This window comes from Erythrolamprus reginae, chromosome 1 (genome assembly GCF_031021105.1).
Source record: "Erythrolamprus reginae isolate rEryReg1 chromosome 1, rEryReg1.hap1, whole genome shotgun sequence".
NCBI lineage: Eukaryota > Metazoa > Chordata > Lepidosauria > Squamata > Dipsadidae > Erythrolamprus > Erythrolamprus reginae.
Window position 1 is genome coordinate 42884482 of NC_091950.1, and position 25501 is coordinate 42909982.

The following is a 25501-nucleotide window of genomic DNA, read 5'->3' on the forward strand; positions in this document are numbered from 1 at the left end:
CAATCATACTCCACATTAATGTGAAGCAATTTAAACCATTTCCCAAACTCCAATCTGAACCTAATCTTGCAGACATAATACATTTATATTTAGTCTTATCTAGTTGCAATACTGACCTGAAAATGAGGGCTAGAGACACATTTAGCTAATTGTTTAAATAAGGGTTCCTGGATTTTGACAAACTGTGAAGGTTCAATCACATCCAATATTTCTTCCAGCTCTCCAAGGAACATGACCTAAAATAAAATAAAATAAATGAAATACAAACATATTTTCCTTACAACCTATCTATTTAAGTTTCCAAAGAAGCATCAATTTAATTGAATTTTATTAAACAAAAGTAATGTTCATTTGCTAATACTACCTGCAATTATTGGGCTATTTCTAAAGAAATATTGTAAGTGCATTTTTAATTGATAATATCATGCAAAGAATGTTTCAATATTGTTTCTTGTTTTGTATTTTTGTATTGGCACCTAATTATTAAAAATAAGTGTTTAAATATTACTTTAAGAACATCCTTTTATATTTCCAGGAAACATTAAGAAAGTATTGCTTTATTCCTATCACAATATGGGGCCTAACAATGTTGTTTATGTCAAAATCTACATTGGAGTGAGCATAACAGCAAATGAGAAAACATTCATTATGACTCTACAATACCAAACATACTCCTTAGGGATTAGTGGCCAGGAGGTTGCATGCAAGTAAATAAGTGGAAATGCAGATTTTGTTACTTTGACAAAAGTTCCATTTGCTATAGACAACCATGTCTTTATGTTTTTCTTAGGAATTATATTCTTCACTGTATTATGAAATACAATTGATTTCTGTCCCAAGATTACCCTTTTTCTTAGTAATCTCTTTTAAATAGGAAAACAATCTAAGCTCATCAAATATACCTCTTTTTGACTGCAAGTTTTCGGCCAGAATTTCATTAAACCTCTAATGACCTAAATTAAAGCAGAAAAAGTAAAGAGACCGATTAGAAATAATAATATACAGTCCGCAAAAATTGTATTCAATATTTTAAAATGTTCATCTGTGCATGTATTTCTTATATTTACAGGTTCTGTGAGTGAAGGGTCTTTCTCTAGAAACTGCACAATGCAATACGCCAACTGCAGAAACAAAAGAAAACATGCACATTAAAATCTTTAATTGACAGGAAAACAAAAATAGTTGTACGTGACTAAACGTGATGCATCGTTTGAATCATAACTAATAAGGACAGGACGCCCATTAGTATTTTTTGGTTCTACTTTTTGCCACAGTGTCTTCCACCTTGCATTAACTGCAACTATAGTTGGGGGATTCCTTTAAAACAGAACAAGGAACAAGGAATGAAGCTGTAATATAAAGAACAGATTAAGGGTTCCCATCTTCCTGCATTGCCTTGTCTGTCTGTAAGTGGGCTATTTGGGATATAGGTCTTATTTCGTCATTTTATACTCTGCTTCCGCAACCCATTTGCTCTAAATCACATTCCATAGTACAGGTAATCCAGATAATACCAATCATGATGACTGATGTATCATTTAAGCCAGTGGTGGGGCAGGATGGCCTTTACGACTTGTGGACTTCCAATTGCCAGAATTCCTGAGAAAAACCATCATTCCCCACCTCTGAGTTAAACAGTAACAAAAAGTCATTTCTAGTAATCCTTGACTCACCACCATTCATTTAGTGACCGCTTAAAGTTACAATGGCACTGAAAAAGTGATTCATGCCCACGGCAACATAATCAAAATTCAAACTTCAGAGGCTTGGCAAGTGGCGTATATTTATGAAGGTTGCAGTGTCCCAGTCTCATGTGATTTTGCAAGTCTTCTGACAAGCAAAGTCAATGGGGAAGCCAGATTCACTTAACAACCGAATTGATAACTTAACAACTGCAGTAATTTTATTTGGCAAGAAAGGTAGCAAAATGGAGCAAAAGTCACTTAACTTGCTTAGCAATGGAAATTTTGGGCTCAATTGTGGTCATAAGTCAAGGAGTACCTGTGTGCCAGAACAACTAAATAAATTTGAATTTAACAACATTTACATTTCATTACTAAATAATTTTTCTTTAAGATATTTTTCCTTTACATTTCTGGCAGCATTAGGCACCTTCTGAGATCTTACGAGATGAGTTAGTGGCTTTTTAGAAAATAGATATATGAAAAGCTAGCAAGGCTACATTTTCAGGAACATTAGAGGAAATGCTTTCAATGATTGAAGAAAAGGTTAGGCATGCAGTATAAGTAACAATTATCAGTTTAAGAAAAGAAGAAGAACATAAAACCTAAAGTAAAGGAATCAGTCCAAATTCATGCTGGATATTTTGCACACCAAGATCACATCTGACAAAAGGAGTCAACTGTATAGCATCAGAAACAAGCTTTTTTAGCTCTATCCATCCTCCTTACTGGATAGAAGAGGTTGTTTTTGAAAAACGAAGCACTCCTCTTAATTTTCTATTTCTGATACAAGCTTCAACTGACATAGAATTCACCAAGAAGTAAATTAAGAAATGAAAAAAAAATGTAAGTACGAGTAGATCATTATGACTATTTGCTTTTCCCCAATCGAATATGGGGACATATAAAAACCTTGAACTTTCAAAGAAAGATGGCAGCTACTAATAAACATACACAGATATAGATAGCTGTTTGACCCAGAACCTCTTTTATTTTTGATTAACAGAGCCCATTCCATTTTTGTTCTCATCCAAATGTGCTCATTTGTAGGGAAAGGGTGGGCTTCTGACTCCCCTAGCTGTATCAAGCTCTTTCTTTTGTAGCCTCAGAGCATCTTTCAAACAAGCTACTGAATGTTACCAGTATGATTACTGTAAATCACTGAGAGTTTTCCATGACTTTAAGGTAAAATAAATGCATCAGAAAAATAAAATAGTTTAATTCCTTAAAAAATTAAGGGAATCTACAAAGCTCTGAATTTCAATCATACTGATGTGGCTTAAATCTATGCAATATTCACTGTAGCAGAGTTACCAAAACATCACCCATCTTTCTGCTAGATGTAGTGATAACACTTAGACTTATATACCCCTTCACAGTGCTTTTACAGCTGTCTCTAAGCGGTTTACAGAGTCAGCCTATTGCACCAACAATTTGGGTCCTCATTTTATGCACCTCGGAAAGATGGAAGGCTGAGTCAACCTTGAACCTGGTGAAATTCAAACTGCCAAATTGTAGGCAGCCGGCAGTCAGCAGAAGTAGCCTGCAGTACTGCACTTCAACCACTGCGACAATGTATCTCTCAGTGCAACTTTAAACAATGTTTTAAAACGTCTTAGTAAGATCTAGCCAGACCACTTTTTTTTTCTATCACATTCTTCGCACTTATCAATGCAAGTGCAATCTCTGTCACAATTTGTTCACTTTAATTTGAATCTGAACCACTTCAATTGGCTTTCTATGAATTTCATATTGCACATTTGAAGTTAAAGTAACCTCGTTTTTAGCTTTCTAAAAAATTTAGTTTCTGAGTTTAAATGTTATCAATTTGCTCTGGTAACTTGGCATTTGCAATTTTTAAAATACTTGCTTTATACCTTTACACAGACTTTCAAAGACTTGGATGTGAAAAAAGATTCAGTTTTAAGATAAAGACACCTTTGTCAAGTTTGATTCTTACTGGCTGAACTGACCTATCCATGCTATTTTCTTTGCAATAATACTTAAGCATTTTCCCTCTTGCTATGCCCAGAAGGACCGTTGAACTTACCTGAACGGTCTTCTCGCTGCACTGTGAGGAGAGTCCAATGTGGGTTGTTCTTCAGCCTCATTGGCAGGGACTGAGTTAAAAATTAACATATTTATTATGTCCCGCCCACCTCTACCTCCCTAGGTTCAGTCAATAAAAACGAAGGAATAGTGTAAGTAACCAACTTTATTAACTAAGAAGTTAAACTGTCAAACGAACTGAACCCCTGGGCCAAGAAGCCGGGAGGGTTTGGACTCTCCTCACAGTGCAGCGAGAAGACCGTTCAGGTAAGTTCAACGGTCCTTCTCCCCTGCACTGCTCGGAGAGTCCAATGTGGGATATACCCAAGCAACCAAACTAGGGCGGGATAGGCTGAACTAGGGGTGCCTGAACACAAACCCGTTGCAGCACTCTGCGACCGAATGCCGCTTCCGAACGTGTCTATACGGTAATGTCTGATAAAAGTCGTGGGGGCCGCCCAGGTTGCGGCCCGACAGATGTCATCGATCGACGCCTGTGTGTTCCAGGCGGCTGTAGTGGCTGCACTTCTGGTAGAGTGAGCCGTGATTGTCCTTGGCAAAGGTGTACCTCGTGTCCTGTAGGCCTCCATGATGCAGGACCTGATCCATCGACTGATAGTTTTAGAAGACACCTTGTTGCCCATGGATCCTGGGAAGAAGGAGACGAATAATGCTTCCGATTTCCTGAAAGAATTAGTCCATCGAATGTAAATCTTTAGCGCTCTACGGACGTCTACTTTGTGCCAGCGTAAAACTGACGGATGTGAGCCGTGGGAACAAAAGTCCGGTAGTATTATGTCCTGTGACCTATGAAATCTTGTGTTGACCTTCGGCAGAAAACTGGGATCTAACCGAAGAGTAACCCGATCCGGGTGGAACACGCAAAGGTCCGGCCGGACTGACAGCGCTGCGAGTTCCGACACCCTGCGAGCAGATGTGATGGCCACTAGGAACGCCACTTTGATTGATAAGAGGCGCAGCGTGATTTCTCTCAGTGGTTCAAATGGTGGTCCTGTGAGTGCCTGTAAGACCAAAGTCAAGTCCCAGGATGGGAAATGATGGATAACCGGAGGAGAGAGATTCGAGGCCCCCCGGAAAAAGTCTTTAACCCATGGATGATGGGAGATTGGGCGAAGGGGGTCTGGTCTTAAGACCGTGGCTATAGCTGCCACCTGCCTGTGAAGGGTGTTTGGGGTCAGCCCTTCATCTAGCCCTTTCTGTAGGAAGTCCAATAGATGGAAGACGGAGGATGAGCGAGGAGGGATCTCTCGAGCTCTGCAGAATCTACAAAACGCTGCCCATGTCGCCTGATAAATGCGAGTTGTTGATGGGCGCCGAGCCGATTGGATGGTATGAATCACTTTTTCCGACAGAGATTCTGCCCTCAAGCGGTCCCCCTCAATCTCCACACGGCAAGCCTCCACCACTGGGGGTCTGGGTGTACTAACGAACTCTGCGTGAGGGAGAGTCTGTGGTACGGGATCCTCCACGGAGGGGAGGTTGAGAGGTCCATCAGGTCCGCGAACCATGGTCGTCTCGGCCAAAATGGAGCGACCAGGATCACCTCCGCCCGCTCTGAGAGTATCTTGGAGACTACCCTGGGTAGAAGGCAAGTCGGAGAGAAGGCATAGAGCAGTCCCCTTGGCCATGGGGAGAGGAGCGCATTGATACAGTCGGCTCCCGGGCACGGAAACCGGGAGTAGAACCGGGGCACTTGGTGGTTGAGGTGCGTAGCGAACAAGTCCGCTACTGGTTCCCCGTAACGATGTACAATGTCCTGAAAAACCTCCTGGTTCAAGGACCATTCCCCCGGGTCGATTGTTGTGCGGCTCAACCAATCCGCCTGGGTGTTGTCTGATCCTGAGATGTGTTCTGCTTGGATCGAGACCAGATGCGTTTCCGCCCAAGACATCAGGGAATGAGCTTCCTCCATCAAATGGCCCGACCTCGTACCTCCCTGATGATTTATATGGGCCCTTGTTGCTACGTTGTCCGTCATGACAAGGACGTGCTGTCCCTCTATCCTGTCTGCAAAGGAGTGGAGTGCCTTGAAGACTGCCCTCAGTTCCAACAGGTTGATATTGGGGTCCCTCAGGTCGTCTGCTGTCCAGAGACCCTGGGCCACTCTGGGACCGCAATGTGCTCCCCAGCCGGAGAGGCTCGCGTCTGTGGTCACCTCCCGATGGTGGAGGAATGGAGAGCCCCTGGTGAGCGCTGGAGACGTCCACCAGGGCAGAGAGCGACGGACCGGCAAAGTGAGACGCACCAGGTGTTTTGAGTGGCTCATGCGTGCCCTTTGGAAGGGGAGGAGGAGCCATTGAAGTGGGCGGGTGTGCAGCCGAGCCCATGGGACAATGCTGGTGCAGGAAATGAAGACTCCGAGCAGCTGAGATAGAAGGGCCAAAGGGGCCGTGGTGCGGTGCTGAATGGAAGCTATCAGCGTCCTCACCCTCTGCTGCCTCTCTGATGACAGGTAAACGATCCCGGCTGCAGAGTCTATCAGAGTACCCAGATGTAACAGCCTCCTGGTTGGTCGCAGGTGGCTTTTGACATAGTTGATCGTGAAGCCGCAGGCCTCTAGAGATTGTATTGTCCGCTGAAGGTCTAGCCTGGCCTGTTGAGGACTGCTGCACAAGATGATAACGTCGTCCAGGTAGGCCATGAGACGTATGGATCTGGTTCTCAGGTCGGCTGTCAACACATCCAAGAGCTTGGTGAAAGCTCTAGGGGCCGATGAAAGGCCGAAGGGCATGGCCCTGTACTGAAAATGTTGGTCCTGTATACAAAAGCGGAGAAATCGTCGGTGATGCGGGTGCACCGGTACATGCAGATACGCCTCTTTGAGGTCGATGGAAGTCATCCAGTCCTGGCCCCTGATGGATGCCAGGATTGACTGCAGAGAATGCATCTTGAATCGTTGGTAGCGAAAGTAGATGTTCAGCTGCTTGAGGTTTAGAATCAGCCGACAGCCGCCGGATGTCTTGGGGACCACAAACACGATGGAGTAGAATCCCAGACCCCGTTGCTGGATTGGCACCGGTTCTATCGCCTCGATGTCCAAAAGGTGTTGTACTTCCTGGGCAATCAGGGACCGTTTTTGCGGCTGAGATAGCGTTGGGCATTGCAAAAACCTGTCTGGAGGGGTCTGTAAAAAGTTGATTCACAGTCCGTTCGTCACGGTATCCAGCACCCAAGTGTCTGTGGAAATAGCCTCCCAGGATTCTGAGAAGTACTGCAGGCGTCCACCTATGGGAACTTCAATGGGGGAGTCATTTCTGTTTACGATACCCTCCTCTGTTCCCGCCCCGAAAGGGTCTGCGGGACTGCTGGAACTGTCGGTTTCTGTCTCCGTAACCGGTTCTGTCCGACCTGAAGGATGGCTGTGTGTAGGAGCTCTGTCCATAGGTCCTGGTGCTCGGAGCTGCGGGCGCGGCTGCGTCCGACCGAAAGGACTGCCTTCTGTAATATGGTGCTGCCCGCCTCTCCTGTCTCCTTGCCGACCTCGGCAGCACCTTCTTCTTGTCCTTGTCCTCGAGTAGGACTGGATCCAATGATTCTCCGAAGAGTTTGGCCCCCTGATAGGGTGCGGTTGCTAGGCGCCATTTCGATTTGGCGTCTGCTTGCCATGGAGCCATATTAGACGCCGAGTGGAAAGGTTGGTAGCCATGGCCCGGGCTGAAAACCTTGAAGCAGCCAAGGTGGCGTCGGCGGAGAATTCCATGGAAGCGATCAGTTTATTAATGTCCTGGCGGAGGCGAGCGTCCTCCGGGCCAAGCCTGGGGAGGATATCGCGAAGCCAAAGGATTGAGGCCCGGTTGAAGAAGGATGCCGCCATTGCTGCCCTCAGGGACCAGGCGCAGAGTTGATGCATTTTTCGAATCAGGTTCTCAGCCTTCCTATCGTCGGGCCGCAAGCTATCCGCCAAGTCCGATGGAACCAGAGCATTAGAGATTAATGAGGTAACCGGGGTATCCACCGACGGATATTGGAGTAAATCCTCTATCTCTGGATCGAAGGAGTAAAACTTCTTGTCCAGTGCAGAAGGACCCAGAGCCGCTGCTAGTTGCTGCCAGGGCCTCTTTATGTTTTCTGCAAATATGGGCACTGCAGGGATATTTTCTGACTCCCTTTGAGGCTCGTTAATGAGTCTAGCAGCAGGGAGGATACCCACATCCTGGCCAGCTATCTTTTGAGCAGTTGTCAAAGTCAGTGTGGTCCTGGCCTTGTTCAGAAGAACCCTGTAAAGGGATGCTTTGAATAAGCCTGTCATTACTGGTTGCTCAGGTAAGGTGGCTTCATCCTCTGATAGCTCATTCTCTGGATCAGAGAGGGCTTCCCTCATCTCTTGCTCCTCCTGCAGGGAGTCATGAAGAGAAGGGGCAGATGTAGGAGCTGCCCAAATATCCTAGCTGGGGCGAGGTGGTAGTGGGGATTGGTGCTGTTGGGCACCAATTGCTATGCCCTGAGCATATGCTGAGGCTATCATGTCCTGTAATGATGGTGACATGGTCTGCCAGTTATCTGCGGGCCCCCTGAGTCCTGCTGCCGTGGGGGTAAACGTGGCTGCTGCCGGTTGAGGCTGGGAAGCAGGCCTGATCCAGTCTGCTCTCTGAAGCCCTTCAGACGGTGGGGGGGCGCTTAGTGGGCGATCTGGTGAGAGGTCCCCAGCACCTGTGAAAGTAGGCCCCTCAAAGGTGGCTGCTGGGAAAGCTGGGCCCAGCGGACTAAGGGTAGGTGGTATAATTGTGGCCAAGGGGCTAGGCCCCTGCTTTGGCTTGGCCTTCTCAAGCTGGGCCTCCAGAGCCCTTATTTTCCTCTCAGCCTCCTTTAGAGCAGTCGAGGATTGAGAGCTTTTCCCCTTTGATTTGGAGCTGGGCCCCTTGTCCTTACTTTTTGCTTTGGAAGAGGAGGCGACCGGGGCGCTGGGGCTGGTTTGTTGAGACATATTTTTTTTTGGAGCAACACCGAACCAAAACTCACGAGGTTGTTGATCAAAATAGCAATTAAAATGGTGGACTAGGGAAACATGGGGTCCCCTAAATAACACATCATTAGCCCTTTACTCGTGATTGGCTGACTGTCGAGCAGAGCCTTCGTTGTCGTGGCAACACCCCGAAACAACATGGCGGCCCGAGATAGGCTGAAAGAGCCTAGTCATCCTCCCTTCCTTTGCCTGGGCAAGATGGCGGCCGTGACGTCAGACGGGAAAAACCTCTGCCCTTCAAACAGCCGGAGGGGAGTCCAGCGGCTATGGCCCTGCGCCAAAATGGCGGGCACAACCTCGGGCGGCTTGGCGATCTCCTACTATCCCCCCCCCCTTGTAATTCACCGATCGCTGCTTTCCTTGAGTGATCGGGAGCTCCCTGGGGTGCCAGGCATAAAACCGCCGAACAGCTGATCTTTCTTCCTTTGCCGAAGCGATCGGCAGGAACGCTGCAAGAGCCGCTGAGATCGCCCACAGCTATTCTCCCTTCTGGGGAGATTCTGTAAGATGAAGGCTCCACTAATCGGTAAGAACCGATACTCGGAGGCTCGCTGCGCTGGATGGATAGTTTGGGGGGGGGTCTGATCGCAGACGTCAGGGACCCCAATCCAGCGATCCCTGTCCACAAGGCAATACTCCGGAGAGCAGTGGCCTCTCAGGGATTTGATGAGACGGAGAGCAATACCCCGGAGGGCAGTGGCTCTCGAAGATCCAGGTCTTCCTCCTAAAGGAAAAGGAGAGAAAAAAATTTTTTTTTTTAATTAGTAAGCAATATTATAAATCTCACTTTCTGTGAGAAGAAAACTCATAGTCCCTACACTATGACTGAGTTTTTAAGACTGAACCTAGGGAGGTAGACGTGGGTGGGACATAATAAATATGTTAATTTTTAACTCAGTCCCTGCCAATGAGGCTGAAGAACAACCCACATTGGACTCTCCGAGCAGTGCAGGGGAGAATATCTTCTGACTTTACAGTCTCCTTGTAATTTTGGTGTTTCCTTATGGTTTCCCCTTCAATAAGTAACCAGACTCAATCAAGACCTGACAACGTATGGCAAGTGGTTGCTACTGATACTTCGTGTAAGGGGACTTAAACTATTTTTATTGTAAAATATATTATTCAAATTTGTTGTTTCAATATTATTTTTTTCCTTCAGTTTTAAAGAAAAGGTTACAAGTATTAAAAATAACATTTTAAAACGGTTTGTGTGATCTTGAAAGTTTAAGAACCACAGCTCTAGGTTACATAAGGAACATTTTTAAATATCAGGATATGTTATCTTTTTAGGATTGAAGGCTGCATTTATCCATTAAGTAATGTAATGGGAGACTCAATCCAAACGTAAGTTGAGAACTGAATACAAACATGATTGCAGCCAATCTAAAACCTAAATTTGATTTATTTAAACTTAAATTAAAATAATCTTAATTAATAAATATTTCTTTAATATCTTCTCACACATTTCAAAATATATAGAACCTCAGCTTTATTAGAAATAAAAAGTTCCTAAATAATGGGTGGACTTGATATTTAAAATGGACTAGATATTTAATTCTACTAACAACTCACATCTTAGATCAGTTTCACCTTCTGATTTACTATAGAGTTAGATTCCCAGAAAGCAGTGATTTCTTTGATTTGGGAAAATCCAGTTACTCTGACATGTTTTATAGCCTAAAGTAGTATAACAATCCAGTCAAATGTGGCCTATTTGATAAACCTAGTTTAACACAGTGAGTGAGTTAGAATAATTTGTGGACCCAGCCTGTGCTTCTTTATGCATGATAGAAAAATTGTTTTAACTTAGTAATATTGTACATTGTTTATAGAATAGACACAGTTCTTACAAAAATGTAATAAATAACATAGTACTTAAAATTTCTACCTGTGCATGGAACAGCGATAGACTTCTAACGGTATGTAGAGGGATCAATACTTTCACCAAAAACTGTTTATGCTCTGCTTTAAGAGGTAAAGCAAAGCCATTGATAATACTAGAAATAAGAAAAAAAGACATGTATTTATTTGTTTGTTATATGATATATAATTTGCTTTTCCTCCAAACGTATTGAACTTCATCTTCATTTTATTCCCACCACAAAAACCTTGTGAAATAGATTTAGTGCAACTGGCCCAAACCCAGTCAGTGTCCATGGTGACCTTGTTCTACATCTTACTTATAACATACTCAATATACAATATGCTGAAATCTGAAATGAGCAAACTGCTTCTGATCTGGCACAAGTGCACTTTCTCCAGCTGTAAGCAACTCCTTAGAGAGACGTGTGTTTTCATGAAACTGCATAGAAGCTATGAAGGTTTGAGAAAACACACTCAGAATTCAGGAAATCTTATGGATATATAATTAAAATACTGCACACCCATGATCACTTTTATACAGGATTAGACTCTGAAAAGTCCAACACATGTAAAGCAGTGGATATAATTCTATTTTGTTGATGATAACTGACTGATTTACTATTCTGACTGCTTTAATTCCTGAAACATTTTGTACTGTTCGCTTATGAACGGTACTTTGTCCATTTGCTAGAATAGATCAGTCTATAAATACTTATAAATAACTAAATAAGCCTGGAGAGTTTTCTCTTACTATTATGGTTCATTACACAATTAGCCAGAAATTTAGATGGGTTTTGGCATTTCTGTCCATCTATTGATTCCTTTCCAAGGACCTTGAATTGGCAGATGTGGATGTTTGATGATGTTAAAGGTATCGTAAGTAGGATGCAAACTGTGTGCACAATTATTAAGAAAGTGAATATTTTGAATATCATTTTTATGCATATCTTCCAGCTCCAAGATGCTTAATAGACATAAGCAATAGATCGATAATGATTTCCTCAATGCTGATGTTGTTCAAATAGTGTTTGTTTTGGGATTGCATCCAGGGTGCCTAATACTATTAGTACTATCTTTGCTTTGTTTTGCCATGGCCATTCTATTTTTATTTGCAGATCTTTCTATTTTGTGAACTTTCTTCCGTTCTTTCTCTTCTATTGCTGTCTCCTGGGGCTCCGTGTCCAGTATTCAGACTCTTTTTCTTTCTTATTGACAATTGCTAAGTCTGGATACTGGATTTGTTATGTAGCAGATTATTATTATCCATTATTCATATTTATATTCCACTTTTTCTTTGGGATTCAAAAATAGTATACAGGAAGTTATAAGAAAATCTAATTTTATTAGTTTTTTAAAAGGCTCTGAAAACCTATTTTGATTATGTTACCTAGTATGGTCACAAACCATCTGCAAGAAAACAACCAAGCTCAGAGACCATCATGGACTCTCCATACATTTTTGTAAAGGCTTTGATTGATTTTAATTATTTGACTTCCTCAGTTTATTTTAATTGCTATCTTAACTATTTTTAATGCATCAGTGTTGTTTTATATTTCTTATAAAATACCAATGTATTGGTACTGGAGGTCTATCAAGTTAAATAAATAAAATTAATTCAAATCAAATTAGCTTAAATCCTGGAAATAAGCTTTGGTCATTTGTTTTCTTGTCTTTTGAATGAATGAATAAATGAGGGTCAGGATATAATGGAAATGTAATTGTCTGATCTAGCATCTAAATTTAGTTTTTATATTACTTTTAATGAAGAAAGATTTTGCTAATGTTATAAATAAATAAATGTGCCATTGGCTTATCTGAACAGTCTTCTCCGTGTGCTGTGGGGAGAGTCCAACCTTGGGAATAAACTCTGGTCAGTTAGTTATAGCATGGGAATAAACTCTGATCAGTTGTTAGGGACTGAGTTTAAATTTAGTTTGAAGTATGTCCTCTATCTGCTTCACTAGTCAGTTTTTAAATGAAGGCGTAAAGAAACATCCAATATAGTATATGTCCAAGTAAAGGTTGCAACCCTGGGCCACAGAAAGCCAGGGAGGGTTTGGACTCTCCCCACGGTGCATAGAGAAGAAGAGTAGGGCAGGGACTCTGGCTGCTACAGAAGCATGCCAGTGGGTTCTCGCCGGCATACCAGCTAACCAGCAACAGCCTTTTCGAGCAATGAGGCAACCTTGAAAACACTCTCAAAACATAGAGGAGAAATCCCGGCTAAAGAAGTCCAAGCTGTAGAATGTCAGTTGTTTTAAAAGTTCAGGAAACTGGGAGAAGATTAATATCCCTTTCAACACCTGAGTTTTGAAAATTGATTCATCAAGCAGATAGAGAGCGTACTTCAAACTAAATTTAAACTCAGTCTCTAACAACCAACCAAAGTTTGTTCCCATGCTTGGACTCTCCTTAGCAGAGCATAGGAGAAATAGCTTTAACATATAAACTCTGATGAAAGAGAAATATATTTATATAATATTACTATATTTACATCCTTAGTTAGTTGTAAAGAATGGGGTTTCATTACCTTCCTAATATTTCCAGCAGTTCAGCCACACCATTGAAGTGTTCAGTTTCATAAACAAACCTGCAAAGCAAATTGCATATATTACATGTTCATACTTATTCAGTAATACTATCCTGTAACATCAAATAAGATTCTTGTGCCCCTGTTCTCTTAAAACTTACCGTAAAAAAATATTATTAATCTGTTTTCTGATAAATGCTCTAAGACCAAGGAACTTGCCATAAATTCTGTGTAAGACTGTTTTTAAATAGTCCCGTTCCCGAGGATCTTCACTGTCAAATAGTTCCAAAAGCTAATAATATAAAAGCAAAACACAAGGGGTTACAAATGCTACTTGACTTCAGCTTTTAATATCTCTGGAATGCTTTATTATATCCAAAACCTGTTTACTATGCTTCAAAATCACATTAGTTTTTATCATCACATCATTAGTTTTTATCTTTTTGCCTAATTCTTGCCCTGTTTTTTTATTAGCAAGTGATAGCCAAAGAGGGTCAACTCAGATTTCCTGCAGGACTTAGGGTATATTCATATGAAGCAAGAAATGTTTCAATTAGTGGATTCTGGCAAACTCTTGTATAAAATTCTTAGTTATGGCATTTACTAACTTAGCTGTAATTCTCCAATATACAAAATATCCCTTGAAATGAATGAGCACAAGTAATTAAACATTACCATTCATCTTGATTAACAAAAACTGGCATATTTATTATACCATAAGATTAAATAAAACAGAGCTCTGTACCTGTAATACAAATTTTTGATCTATATACTTTTTGGCAATGCTGGGCTGAAATTCTTGGCTTTCCAAAAATCGTATGAAAAATTCATATACAAGCTGCAAAAAATAATAACACAGGTTAGTCCTGATTAAATGTATGCTGTAATTCTACTGCACATATTAATATGTTATTATTTTTGTAATTTTTGTTAATAGAAAGTAATTTAACATATATATTTTGATCATTTCAGCTGCCCATCTGCTGCCCCACTTCTCATATACAGAAGTCCTAAATGTTCCCCATGTACAGAATTTCTGTTGATGACAGTACTGTTCAATCCATTTTTTTCAAAAAATTAATATAAATCAAGACAAAGTATCTTATTTCCATATGTTTACATGAATCTTTTTGACTCAAATCTAATGCTCATTAATTCCTATTTAACTATCATCAGAAGAACTCACGCTAAGAGCAGACACTCTCCACCTGTATACTTGTCACTGACTTGTCAAATTTACCAGGAGTAATCAATAGTATATTCTTTTTGCCCTCCAGACTTTTGAAATCACATAAAATAAAGCAATTACAACATTGAGGTGACTTAATTAAATGTTTGATTGATCAGATTTAATCTGAAGTCTCTAGCATACTACAAAAACCTGAGTTCTTTCCACCTAAAGATCACTTATGTGCCCTACCTACTTAATTAGACCATTCCATTAAATTTGGCAGAGAGGGCATGCCAGATGCCCACCTCGGGGAACATTCTTCCCCCTCAAAATTAGACCTGGTTATATTATCAGGCCTAGCATTCCCTGAGTCCCAGAGACATGTTTAGATGGCTCCAATACCGACTACTTTTAGTCTTTGCTTAAGGTTTGTATTTCTGTTCTTACAATATTTAATGTGAATGTGTGTGTGTTTGGGGGGGGGAGAGAGGGTATCTGTGGTTTTTATATGTGGTTTTACTGATTTGTTGTGTTGTCCAGTGTTGCCTTTGGTTTGTTTCAAACAGAATGGATTTGATTTAAATCAATTTGAATCACAATTTAAATCACAATTTAAATCACAATTTAAATCACTAGTAAAAAGCCTTGATTTAAATCAATTACAGTGTTCCCTCGATTTTCGCGGGGGATGCGTTCTGAGACCGCCCGCGAAAGTCGAATTTCCGCGAAGTAGAGATGCGGAAGTAAATACACCATTTTTGGCTATGGACAGTATCACAAGCCATCCCTTAACACTTTAAACCCCTAAATTACCATTTCCCATTCCCTTAACAACCATTTACTCATCATTATGACTGGTACTCACCGTTGAATAAGATACTTAGTGATCCTGATATTTATAAACATAATTATTTACTAACAATAATAATTATTTTTTTGTTATTTATTTGCAAAAATTATTAGTTTGGTGATGACGTATGATGTCATTGGAGAAGAAAAACCATGGTATAGAAAAAAACCCACAAAGTATTTTTTTAATTAATATTTTTTGAAAAACCATGGTATAGGCTATTCGCGAAGTTCGAACCCGCGAAAATCGAGGGAACACTGTAAATCAATTTGATTTAAATCATAATTTTCAAAGAGCAACTCTCATATTGGTCTCATAGCAGTTCCTCCTCTGATCCGCTATTGGCTCACTGACAGTCCCATTCACTTTAATGGGAAAGCTGGTGATGCGGGAGTGGATACCTGCTAACAGGCGCTACCATGATAGATCTGAAAGGACAAGTGCTCTTTAAATGTAAGTATTCATTCTTGCTAGTAGTTATAATCTTTAATATTATTATTTGAAAACAAAACAAAGGTTTCCTATTTAGAGTGTATGTTATCTCAGGTTGGAGAGCTGGATTCATTGAATGAGTTTACCAAAAATGTAAACACTGCAGAATATATAGCCTCATGCTACATAACTGATTTCATGCTGAATAAATTAAATTATTAATGTATCTTAAATAGAAAACTATCTTTAGATTTTTACTACAAAAGCATTTTATTAAAATAAATTTGATAAAAAATTTAAAAATCTGTTTTAAAATAAAAATCAATTTTTTAAAAAAATCATCTATTTTTATCCACTCTTGTTTCAAACATCCTTCTGAATAGCCTATCCCTTGTTTATAGTTATGAAAGTATGGCTCTTCCGCAGGCATTTGGGGTTGCTTAAAGACTGTGCGAAAAAAATTTACCTGTAAATGTGGCCATGATGCTTCAAGAGTGGGTTCATCTTCTTCTGGATCAAACTCATTGCTATCACTTGGAGGAAGTGTTCGGAATATATTGCAAGAAACCTTGAAATGGCAAATAAAGAACATTCAAATTTCTATTACAAAAACCAGCCAGTTCTAAGAGATGAGATGCAGCGATTAAAATAGAATATTTTTGGATAATTTACAGGTTATGGAATTCATTCTACAAAAGATTCTGGAAAATTATTCTCAGACAGTAACAATGTATATGGCACTATATAATTACAAGTGCATTAATGATTCTGGTCAGATTTTTTTACCCTTGTAATAAAAGCAGATTATTTGACAGCACTAAAAAGGCTACATTTTTGCTACTACAAGTAGTCCTCAACTTATAACCACAATTGAGTCCAAAATGTCTGTTGCTAAGTGAGATTTTTATTAAGTGAGTTTTGCTCCATTTTATGACTTTCTTACTATATTTGTTAACTGAATCACTGCAGTTGTTAACTTAGTAATACAGGAGTGAATCTGGTTTCCCCATTGAGTTTGCTTGTGAGAAGGTCACAAAAGGTGATTCTGTTTCAACTGTTATAAATGTGAGTCAGTTGTCAAGCATCCAAATGTAAATCACAAGACCATGAGGATGCTACAATAGTTGTAAGTGTGAAAAATTGTTGTCAGTCACCTTTTTTTTAGTGCTGTTGAAACTTCAAACAGTCACTAAGTGAACTATTGTAAGCCAAGGACTACCTGTACTCTAAACTGAATAGCACCTTTAAGTTCCAGCCTGAAGAAGCTGCACTAATGAACAGAATAAAACGTTCTCCTTGAATATTATCTTCCGAAAACCATGGAATGGATTCTGTAGGCGTTTGTACCACATATTCTTAATCCAATAAAGGAAACATTTGTTTTCCAAGGACCTTAATTTTTAATCAAGGGTGGGTTCCACTTACCTTCACCACTAATTCGCACTGCGAGGTTTCACGCGCGCATGTACCAAGCGTGCGCACACAGTCATGTCCCCTTGTGCAATTCTGCTTCCGCGCACGCTCAGTAGCTATAATCAGCCTGAAAACACAGCTGAGGAGCTGATCAGCTGTGCCTTGGGTGAAGGAATAAAAGTAAGCATAAACCCAGGGGTGGGCAGGATGGCCCCTTTTCAAGCGCAGAAGGGAAAAACTTCCAAACAGCAAAAAAAAAATGGGGGGAAATGAAAAGAGAGAGAGAGAGAGAGATTGCGGCACCTACGGACCAGCACCAACCGAACTGGATCCATGATGCCATCATGATGCCACCAGCAGGTCGCTATCAGTTCAGGGGTTCTAGTCTAAACCGGGAGGAACCCACTCCTGTTATTAATCCTGGTCAAATTAGAGTTCTCAATTTATGTCCACAATTGAGAGCATAATTTCCATTGTTAAACAAGGTAGATGTTAAGTGAATCATCTGATTTTACTACCTTTGTACCAGGGAATCAAATCAGTTGTTAAGTGAATCACAAAGTCATTAAGCAAATCTGGCTTCCCCCATTGACTTTGCTTATCAGAAGCTGATTGGGAAGCTGGTAAATAGCAACCACATGACCTGGGACACTGCCATAAATACATCCTGGTTGCCAAGTGCCCTATTTTGATTATGTGACCATGGGAATGCTACAAACATTGTAAGCATGAGCACTGGTTGTAAGTCACTGTTTTCAGTCACTGCAACTTTGAATGATTTTAAGTTGAGGGCTACTGTACTGCATTCACTGGTTTTCAAGATGTCATTTCACCCCCAGTTTCCGTAGGACAGGATTTATCAGGGTCCCATGGCATAGAAGTCTAAATAAATAAATAAATAAGCCAGCCAGCATGACTGGTTGGAAATGTCAACACATCTTAGAACTGCCTAGGCTGGGAAACATTGGACTAAGAAGTTTAAATGCCAAAAAAACCTTACCAGGATTTGAAATGAAGCCCCCATCTCTCTGTCTCGCTCTCTCTCTCTCTCATCTACATCTCTCATATACAGTTTGAAAACAGCACATTTTCATTTACATTTTAATACATAAAAACTGAGGACTGCAATTCCTCATTGCTTGCTTTGGCTCTCTTGTTTCTAGCTTTTAATTCATCATAAAAAGTTTATGGTATTACTGAGGTTTCAAATTTTAATCCCATTTTATTCTGCAAGTATTTTATTTTGTTCTTCATTTCAGTCGAGTCTGTTTTTCTCATGGGTTATATTGTGATTTGAATCAAACTTTCATTACATAGTGGGACAATTTTATACACACACACCCTAATAATAGCATAAAAGTAAATGTGTCCTCAGTTTGAACTTGACTCTCAACTGCAACCTCGCAATTTTTAGTTAAGGATCTAATCCTGTGATGGCGAACCTATGGCACGGGTGCCCCAGGTGGCACACAGAGCCATGTTTGAGGGCATGCGAGTGACATTTTCAACCTTCTGGAGGGCGGGGGGGTGCGTTTTCATCCTCCCCAGGCTTCAGTAAAGCCTCCGGAGCTTGTGGATGGTGAAAAATGGCTCAATGGGTCAACTGGACTGTTTCTGAATTTCTGGTTAGGCCAGAGATGGCGAATCTATGGCATGAGTGCCACAGATGGCATGTGGAGCCATATCTGCTGTCACGGGAGCCATTGCCCTAGCTCAGCTCCAATGTGTATGTGTGTGCCGGTCAGCTGATTTTTGGCTCACCCAGTCTCTGGGAGGGCGTTTTGGCTTCTAGAGAGCCTCCGGGGGTATGGGGGAGGGCAGGAGCCTACTGGGCCGACCAGAAATTGGGAAACAGGCCCTTTCTGGTCTCCAAAGGACTTCCGGGGGGGGGGAGCTGTTTTCACCCTCCCCAGCCATTGAATTATGGGTGTAGGCACTCGCACATGCATGATAGTGTGCGCGCATGCTTTTTCAGCAGCCAAGGAAAAAAAGGTTTGCCATCACTGGTTTAGGCTGCTTTTCAACACCCATAGACAACAGAGGCCTTCCTGAAGGCTTGGAAGGGCGACAGATGGCCCAACAGGCTACCGGAAGTCTGGAAGCTTCAATGAAGCCTGTGCTCATGCACCGGGGATGGGTGGGAGGAGGCACAGCCTAGGGGTGTTGTGCATAAATGTGTGTGGGAGGGAATGCACTGCATTATGGGTGTTGGCACACATGCATGTGCTATTGCACATACACGAATCCTTTTGGCACCCAAGCAAAAAAAAAAAAGTTCGCCATCATTGATCTAGTTTGTCACTGACTTTTTCTAGGACATTTTTTCCCAATTTACCAGTCTGGCCAATGACATTGGTATTCCCTGCCTAGCTTATCAAATCAGCCAATACTGAGTAAATGCTATCCCTTGTTGAAGTACAGCATTAATATAGAGTAGTTAAAATGTTTATTATTAATTTAAAATAATGAATAATTATCCATACACTTTTGTATATGTAAATAAAAGAAATATAGCCACGGGATTTGATAGGCATCAGATTTTTATCAAACACAATGAACAGAAACCACTTCCAATTAAAACACAGATACTGTACTGAGAAACAGTGACTAAGAATAAATTGCTCTGCATCCTCTCACCACAAGAGGGTGCATTCTAATATACTGCTAGTAAAAAGATTACTTTTACTGAAATATTTAGAATGTATCTCACACAGCATGCTATTTTCAGGAGAAAGAATCCTTATAATTAGTAATAAATACCATAAGATATTTAATCTTTGTTTGAGACATATCTGTTTTCCATAAATTAAGACCCACCTCACAGGATCAATGTTGGCTATTTATACTATTTGACTAAGCATGGACAACAGAGTCAATCAAATTAGGCACACTGGGAGAAATGAAGAAGGATTCCTACAAAGACTGTTTTCAGTAGTTTTATGTGCCAATGGACATAGTATTTGTCATTTATCCCTACAAATATAGTAAGAGCTGTGGTGGAACAGTGATTAGAATGCAGTACTGCAGGCTACTTCTGCTGACTGCCCGCTGATTGCAATTTGGCAGATTGAATCTCACCAGGCTCAACCTTCCATCCTTCTGAAGTGGTTAAAACGACGAGCCCAATTTTGGGGGGCAATAGGCTGACTCTGTGAACAGCTTAGAGAGAGCTGCAAAAGCATTGTGAAGCGGTATATAAGTCTAAGTGCTACTGTAACGCTGGCGCTTATCATAGTAAACAAGACAAGTTTAATTTGTAAAAATATATTTAAAAATTATGAAAATCATTAGAGCTGAGAAAAATGACACTGATAATCACTTGAAATAATAATGATTAAATTTGCTGCAAACCAGAACATATATCCTCTGTGTTATAGAAAGGATTACACTTTTTACAGAAGTCATATATCTAATCTAAATTGTATGTCATTAAATTTCCTCACCTCTAAATAAACAATCAACAATGAGGCATGCTTCTGAGGAGCAGAAATAAGCTCTATTTAAACTATCAGAAAAGTAATTTTAGATACAGTGGTACCTCTACTTAGGAACTTAATTTGTTCCATGACCAGGTTCTTAAGTAGAAAAGTTTGTAAGAAGAAGCAATTTTCCCTATAGGAATCAATGTAAAAACAAATAATGTGTGTGATTGGGGAAACCACAGGGAGGGTGGAGGCCCTGTTTCCTCCCAAGAGATTCCTAGAGAGGCCCCATGGAGGCTTCTCCCCGCCTTTTCTGACCCTGTTTCCTACCAGGAGATTCCGAGAGAGGCCCCACAGAAGCTTCTCCCCTTAATAAGGATTTTTAAATTGTGTTTTTAAATATTGGATCTGTACATTGTTATTATTGTTGTGAGTCGCCTCGAGTTCTCGGAGAGGGGCGGCATACAAATCTAATAAATTATTATTATTATTATTATTATTATTATTATTATTATTATTATTATTATTATTTTCCGCCCGTTTCCTCCCAGGAGATTCCTAGAGAGGCCCCACGGAGGCTTCTCCCTGCCTTTTCTGGTTATAATTTCGGAGTCTCAGGTTTGTAAGTGGAAAATGGTTCTTGAGAAGAGGCAAAAAAAATTGAATACCTGGTTCTTATCTAGAAGTTAATAAGTAGAGGCGGTCTTAGGTAGAAGTACCACTGTACTGTGGTTACCCGAAAACATAACCTACTCAGAAAGTAACACCTAGCTTGACTTTTACAGGTGCTCCCAATATAAGTCCTACACTCCCCCCTCCAAATAAGCTCTAATTAAGACCCCTGCCCACTCCAGGATACAAAGGTAAAAATTTAGCAAAGGTGGGGAGGGGGGGTGGTAGAGTTGTGTACCACTTATCTTTGGATAATAGAAGCCAGGCCTAACACACCTTGGCCCATTTCTTTTGCTGCAGTCAGCAAAGCTTTCTTGAAGGCCTCTCTAGCCGATAACAGAGTTCCAGATCGATCTGGAACTCAATTATTGGCTTCAGAGTCCTGGAAAGCCTTGCTGGATGAAGAAGTTCCTGAAGCCTCTGATAGTGAAAAAGAAGCCGGAGGTGATGTGTGCAGGTGAGGTGACAACATCCTCAAAAATAAAACCTGGTGCTTTTTTTGGTGGCAAAATAAATATAAGACAGAGTCTTATTTTGGGGGAAACATGGGTATATGATACAAGAAAAATGGAGAAATGGCTAGGGAAAGTACAGTACTGTATACTTTTCTACTTAATATTGTGTGAAGTTTCCAATCACTGATAAAAGAATAAATAATTAAGATTTCTGAAGTTAATTTCAGGTAAAGGGGAAAATATCATCATTATGTGTTACATGAGCAATAATCAAAACTTTTTGCTTATAAAAATAACCTTGTAAACGTTCTGTAAAAATTGTGACTATTTAAAATACCTGATACAGAACCTTACTCACATTGAAATATTTATGGAGTTTTTTAGAATAAATATGTATCACTGGATGGAGGGTTTTCTTGCAATTCCTGAAGTAGACTGTTACATTTCTCATAGGAACGTTAGTCAATGGACACATCAAAAATCAAATCTTAAGTATACTGTTTACAGGATAAATATTTATAAGATGCCAACATTAAGGCTAACATCCAGATTGAATGGCTCAGACTAATGATGGTGTTAGAAACAAATTATTAATTATACTATAAAGCAAAACGCATTAGTCTGCGGATGCTAAGACACATGTGGTCAACCAAAAACTTTCAATATGAGCCCCAAGTCCCCAAAAGTTCTTAGCAAATTAGAATCCTTAAAAGAAGACGAAAATTATTATCTCGGGAAAAGCTATATTAATTGAGTTGTTTTAACTAAACTGTTAATGAGTTTAGATTCAATTTATTCTGATGCAACTTGCCATTTTTTAAAATATAGATAGTCCTTCGCTTACAACCATTTGCTTAACAGTTCAGAGTTATAACAGTGCTGGAAAAAGTAACTTATGAGCTATCCTCAAAATTATGACTATTATAACACCCCCCACAGTCGTGCAATCCTAAATTGGGTGTTTGGCAACCAGCTTGTCTTTACCATGGCTGCAGAGTTCTGCAGTCATGTAATTACAATTTTTGTCCTTCCTAGCTAACTTCTGAAAAGCAAAGTCTATGATGGAAGCCAGATTAAATTTAATTATTAATTTAATTTGCTTAACGATCATAGTAGAAACAGAAACATAGAAGATTGATGGCAGAAAAAGACCTCATGGGCCATCTAGTCTGCCCTTATACTATCTCCTGTATTTTATCTTAGGATGGATATATGTTTATCCCAAGCATGTTTAAATTCAGTTACTGTGGATTTACCAACCACGTCTGCTGGAGGTTTGTTCTAAGCATCTACTACTCTTTCAGTAAAATAATATTTTCTCACGTTACTTCTAATCTTTCTCCCAACTAACCTCAGATTGTGCCCCCTTGTTCTTGTGATCACTTTCCTATTAAAAACACTTCTCTCCTGAACCTTATTTAACACTTTAACACATTTAAATGTCTCGATCATGTCCCCCCCCTTTCCCTTCTGTCCTCTAGACTATACAGATTAAGTTCATTAAGTCTTTCCTGATAAATTTTATGCTTAAGACCTTCCACCATTTTTGTAGCCCGTCTTTGGACCCGTTCAATTTTATCAATATCTTTTTGCAGGTGAGGTCTCCAGAACTGAACACAGTATTCCAAATGTGGTCTCACCTGTGCTCTATACAGCAGAATCACAATCTCCCTCTTCCTGCTTGCTATACCTCTAGCTATGCAGCCAAGCATTCTACTTGCTTTACCTACCACCTGGCTGCACTGTTCCCCCATTTTGAGACTGTCAGAAATCACTACCCCTAAATCCTTCTCTTCTGAAGTTTTTGCTAACACAGAACTGCCAATACAATCCTCAGACTGAGGATTCCTTTTGCCCAAGTGCATTATTTTACATTTGGAAACATTAAACTGCAGTTTCCATTGCTTTGACCACTTATCTAGTAAAGCTAAAACATTTGCCATATTACAGATGCCTCCAGGAATATCAACCTTATTGCACACTTTAGAGTCATCAGCAAATAGGCAAACCTTCCCTGCCAAACCTTCCCCATGTCACTCACAAAGATGTTAAAAAGTAAAATTGGGTCGGGTCTCAGTTGTGGCTGTAAGTGGAGAACTATCTACATAGTATTCAAAGACCAAGTACAACCAATTGGTATAAAATATGCTAACCCTTTAACAGAAAATTCCATAAAAGGCAAAGCATTCTTTATGTTTAGAGATCACATACAGAGTATAATTATTAAATTAAAAATTCAAGTATAATGCCTCCTGCATTATATACAATTCCAAAGAAAACATACTGCTGAAACTGTAGGAAAACTGCCAATTTTTATTATTGTAATTTTCAATCAATGTTGAAGGTCTGATTTTAGGTTTTAAGGATATTGATGTACTGTATATACAAGTTTTACATTAAGCAAAATCCCTCCATTCCCATCTGAAAATTGAAACAACATAGAACCAGAAGAAGCAATATAGTGATACTGGTCTGGCACCAAGACAGCTGTTCATCATTATAATCGGCGAAGATGTAAAAACTAATATGAGCCATTTCATATAGCAAATAGCATGTGTTATTATTTTTCCAAGTAGTTCTTGCAGAGAAGTAGTGGATTGCATCCACAAAATAATTATCCAGATTTGTTTTAAAGTTAATCCCACATAAGTTCACCAAAGACTGAGTCTACAAATTACTATTATATGAATATTTCTGGCCAGAGATGCCCTTTTTCAGAAAAATGAATAGCTTTTGCACCAGCTAAATCTGGTATAAAGCAATGGCTTTATTAAAGTATTTCCAGTTAGTAGCACCTTAAGTATCCAGAAATGATTTCAAGTTCCAAATTGTTAACTACTCTATACCATCTGGAGATCAGTCTAATGGAATATTACTACTTTCCAAATAAAAATAATAATACAAGATGCAATCAAAACCACACTGTAAAAACACTGATTTATAAATAGCCACACAGAAAATTTCTTAACCTCACAGATGAACAATATTTCCCCCCTAAAATAATCAAAATATTACGATGTGTTTAAATAAACCATAAAATATTTCAAATTGTAACAAATTAACATAAAAATCTTGGATATAAATAAGCTAAGAATAAAAAATGCCTTTATATTCCCCCACTTCTTCTACAAGGCATATTATTTATCTGAAATTAAGAACTGCAATTTAAATGCCTTTCCTGTTTTGCATTTGAAAAAAAACTAATGTGGAATGCTAACAGATATGTAATATTCTTATTAAACCTATAAAGCACTTATGATTTTCTAAAAAAAGATAACTTACCATTCTAACTACTTCAGGGTAAGTCTGCTCAGTCAAACACCCTCTGCTTATTGTAATGTAATCCACAAGTTCATTAAGAGTAGAACGTTTATATTCTTTCATTTTAAGATCTGATAGTGTGTCCATGAAGTCAAAAATTACACAGCACTGCTGAAGTTTCTTTAGAAACAAGTCAGGTTGATCTGAAGATGGAACGTCTGCAGGATGAATAAATAAAAGGATTTTAAAATTATTGCAAAAAACAGTAGCATAACTAATAACATATTTTTGGCAAAATAAGGACAATTGGTGAATTTTGATACTTTTAACTTTTTGGGCAAGAATTACAATGATGACTATTACAAAATCATTGATTTGCAATACTTGTGTATTATTTCAGCAACATAGCTAAGTCACTGATTTGGAGTTAAATTAATGGTGGCTTAAATAAGCTAAGTCCTGGAAAAGAAAATAACATTCTAAATTCCCACCTAACAGAAGTGGAACATGCTGAACAACCCATTTACCTTACTGAGACAAAAACTGAAGGACAAATAATACTAAAAATATAACAGCACAAAAGAAGGAAACTTTCTTAAAGTTTAAACATAAACTTTCACACACCCTCAAAACTTTTTGATGGGCTTGATGATAAGCAAATCAATTGCTACTTGTAATAATTTCAAAACACAATACAAAATATATTACACATACACT

The 25501-nt window shown here is 39.7% G+C and overlaps 1 protein-coding gene across 4 annotated transcripts in view; it reads right to left on the reverse strand.

Moving 5' to 3' along the window:
- Window positions 1-25501, reverse strand: part of PPP2R5E (protein phosphatase 2 regulatory subunit B'epsilon) — an 88358-nt gene that overhangs the window by 14480 nt on the left and 48377 nt on the right. For all 4 annotated transcript variants that reach the window (XM_070750802.1, XM_070750794.1, XM_070750780.1 and 1 more), the window contains exons 3-11: window positions 24806-25002; window positions 16028-16129; window positions 13854-13946; window positions 13270-13400; window positions 13109-13168; window positions 10604-10712; window positions 1068-1121; window positions 903-953; window positions 117-236 (exon numbers count right to left, since the gene is read on the reverse strand). In XM_070750802.1, coding sequence (XP_070606903.1) covers window positions 117-236; window positions 903-953; window positions 1068-1121; window positions 10604-10712; window positions 13109-13168; window positions 13270-13400; window positions 13854-13946; window positions 16028-16129; window positions 24806-25002 — 917 coding nt within the window. The remainder of the gene's footprint in view (window positions 1-116; window positions 237-902; window positions 954-1067; window positions 1122-10603; window positions 10713-13108; window positions 13169-13269; window positions 13401-13853; window positions 13947-16027; window positions 16130-24805; window positions 25003-25501) is intronic.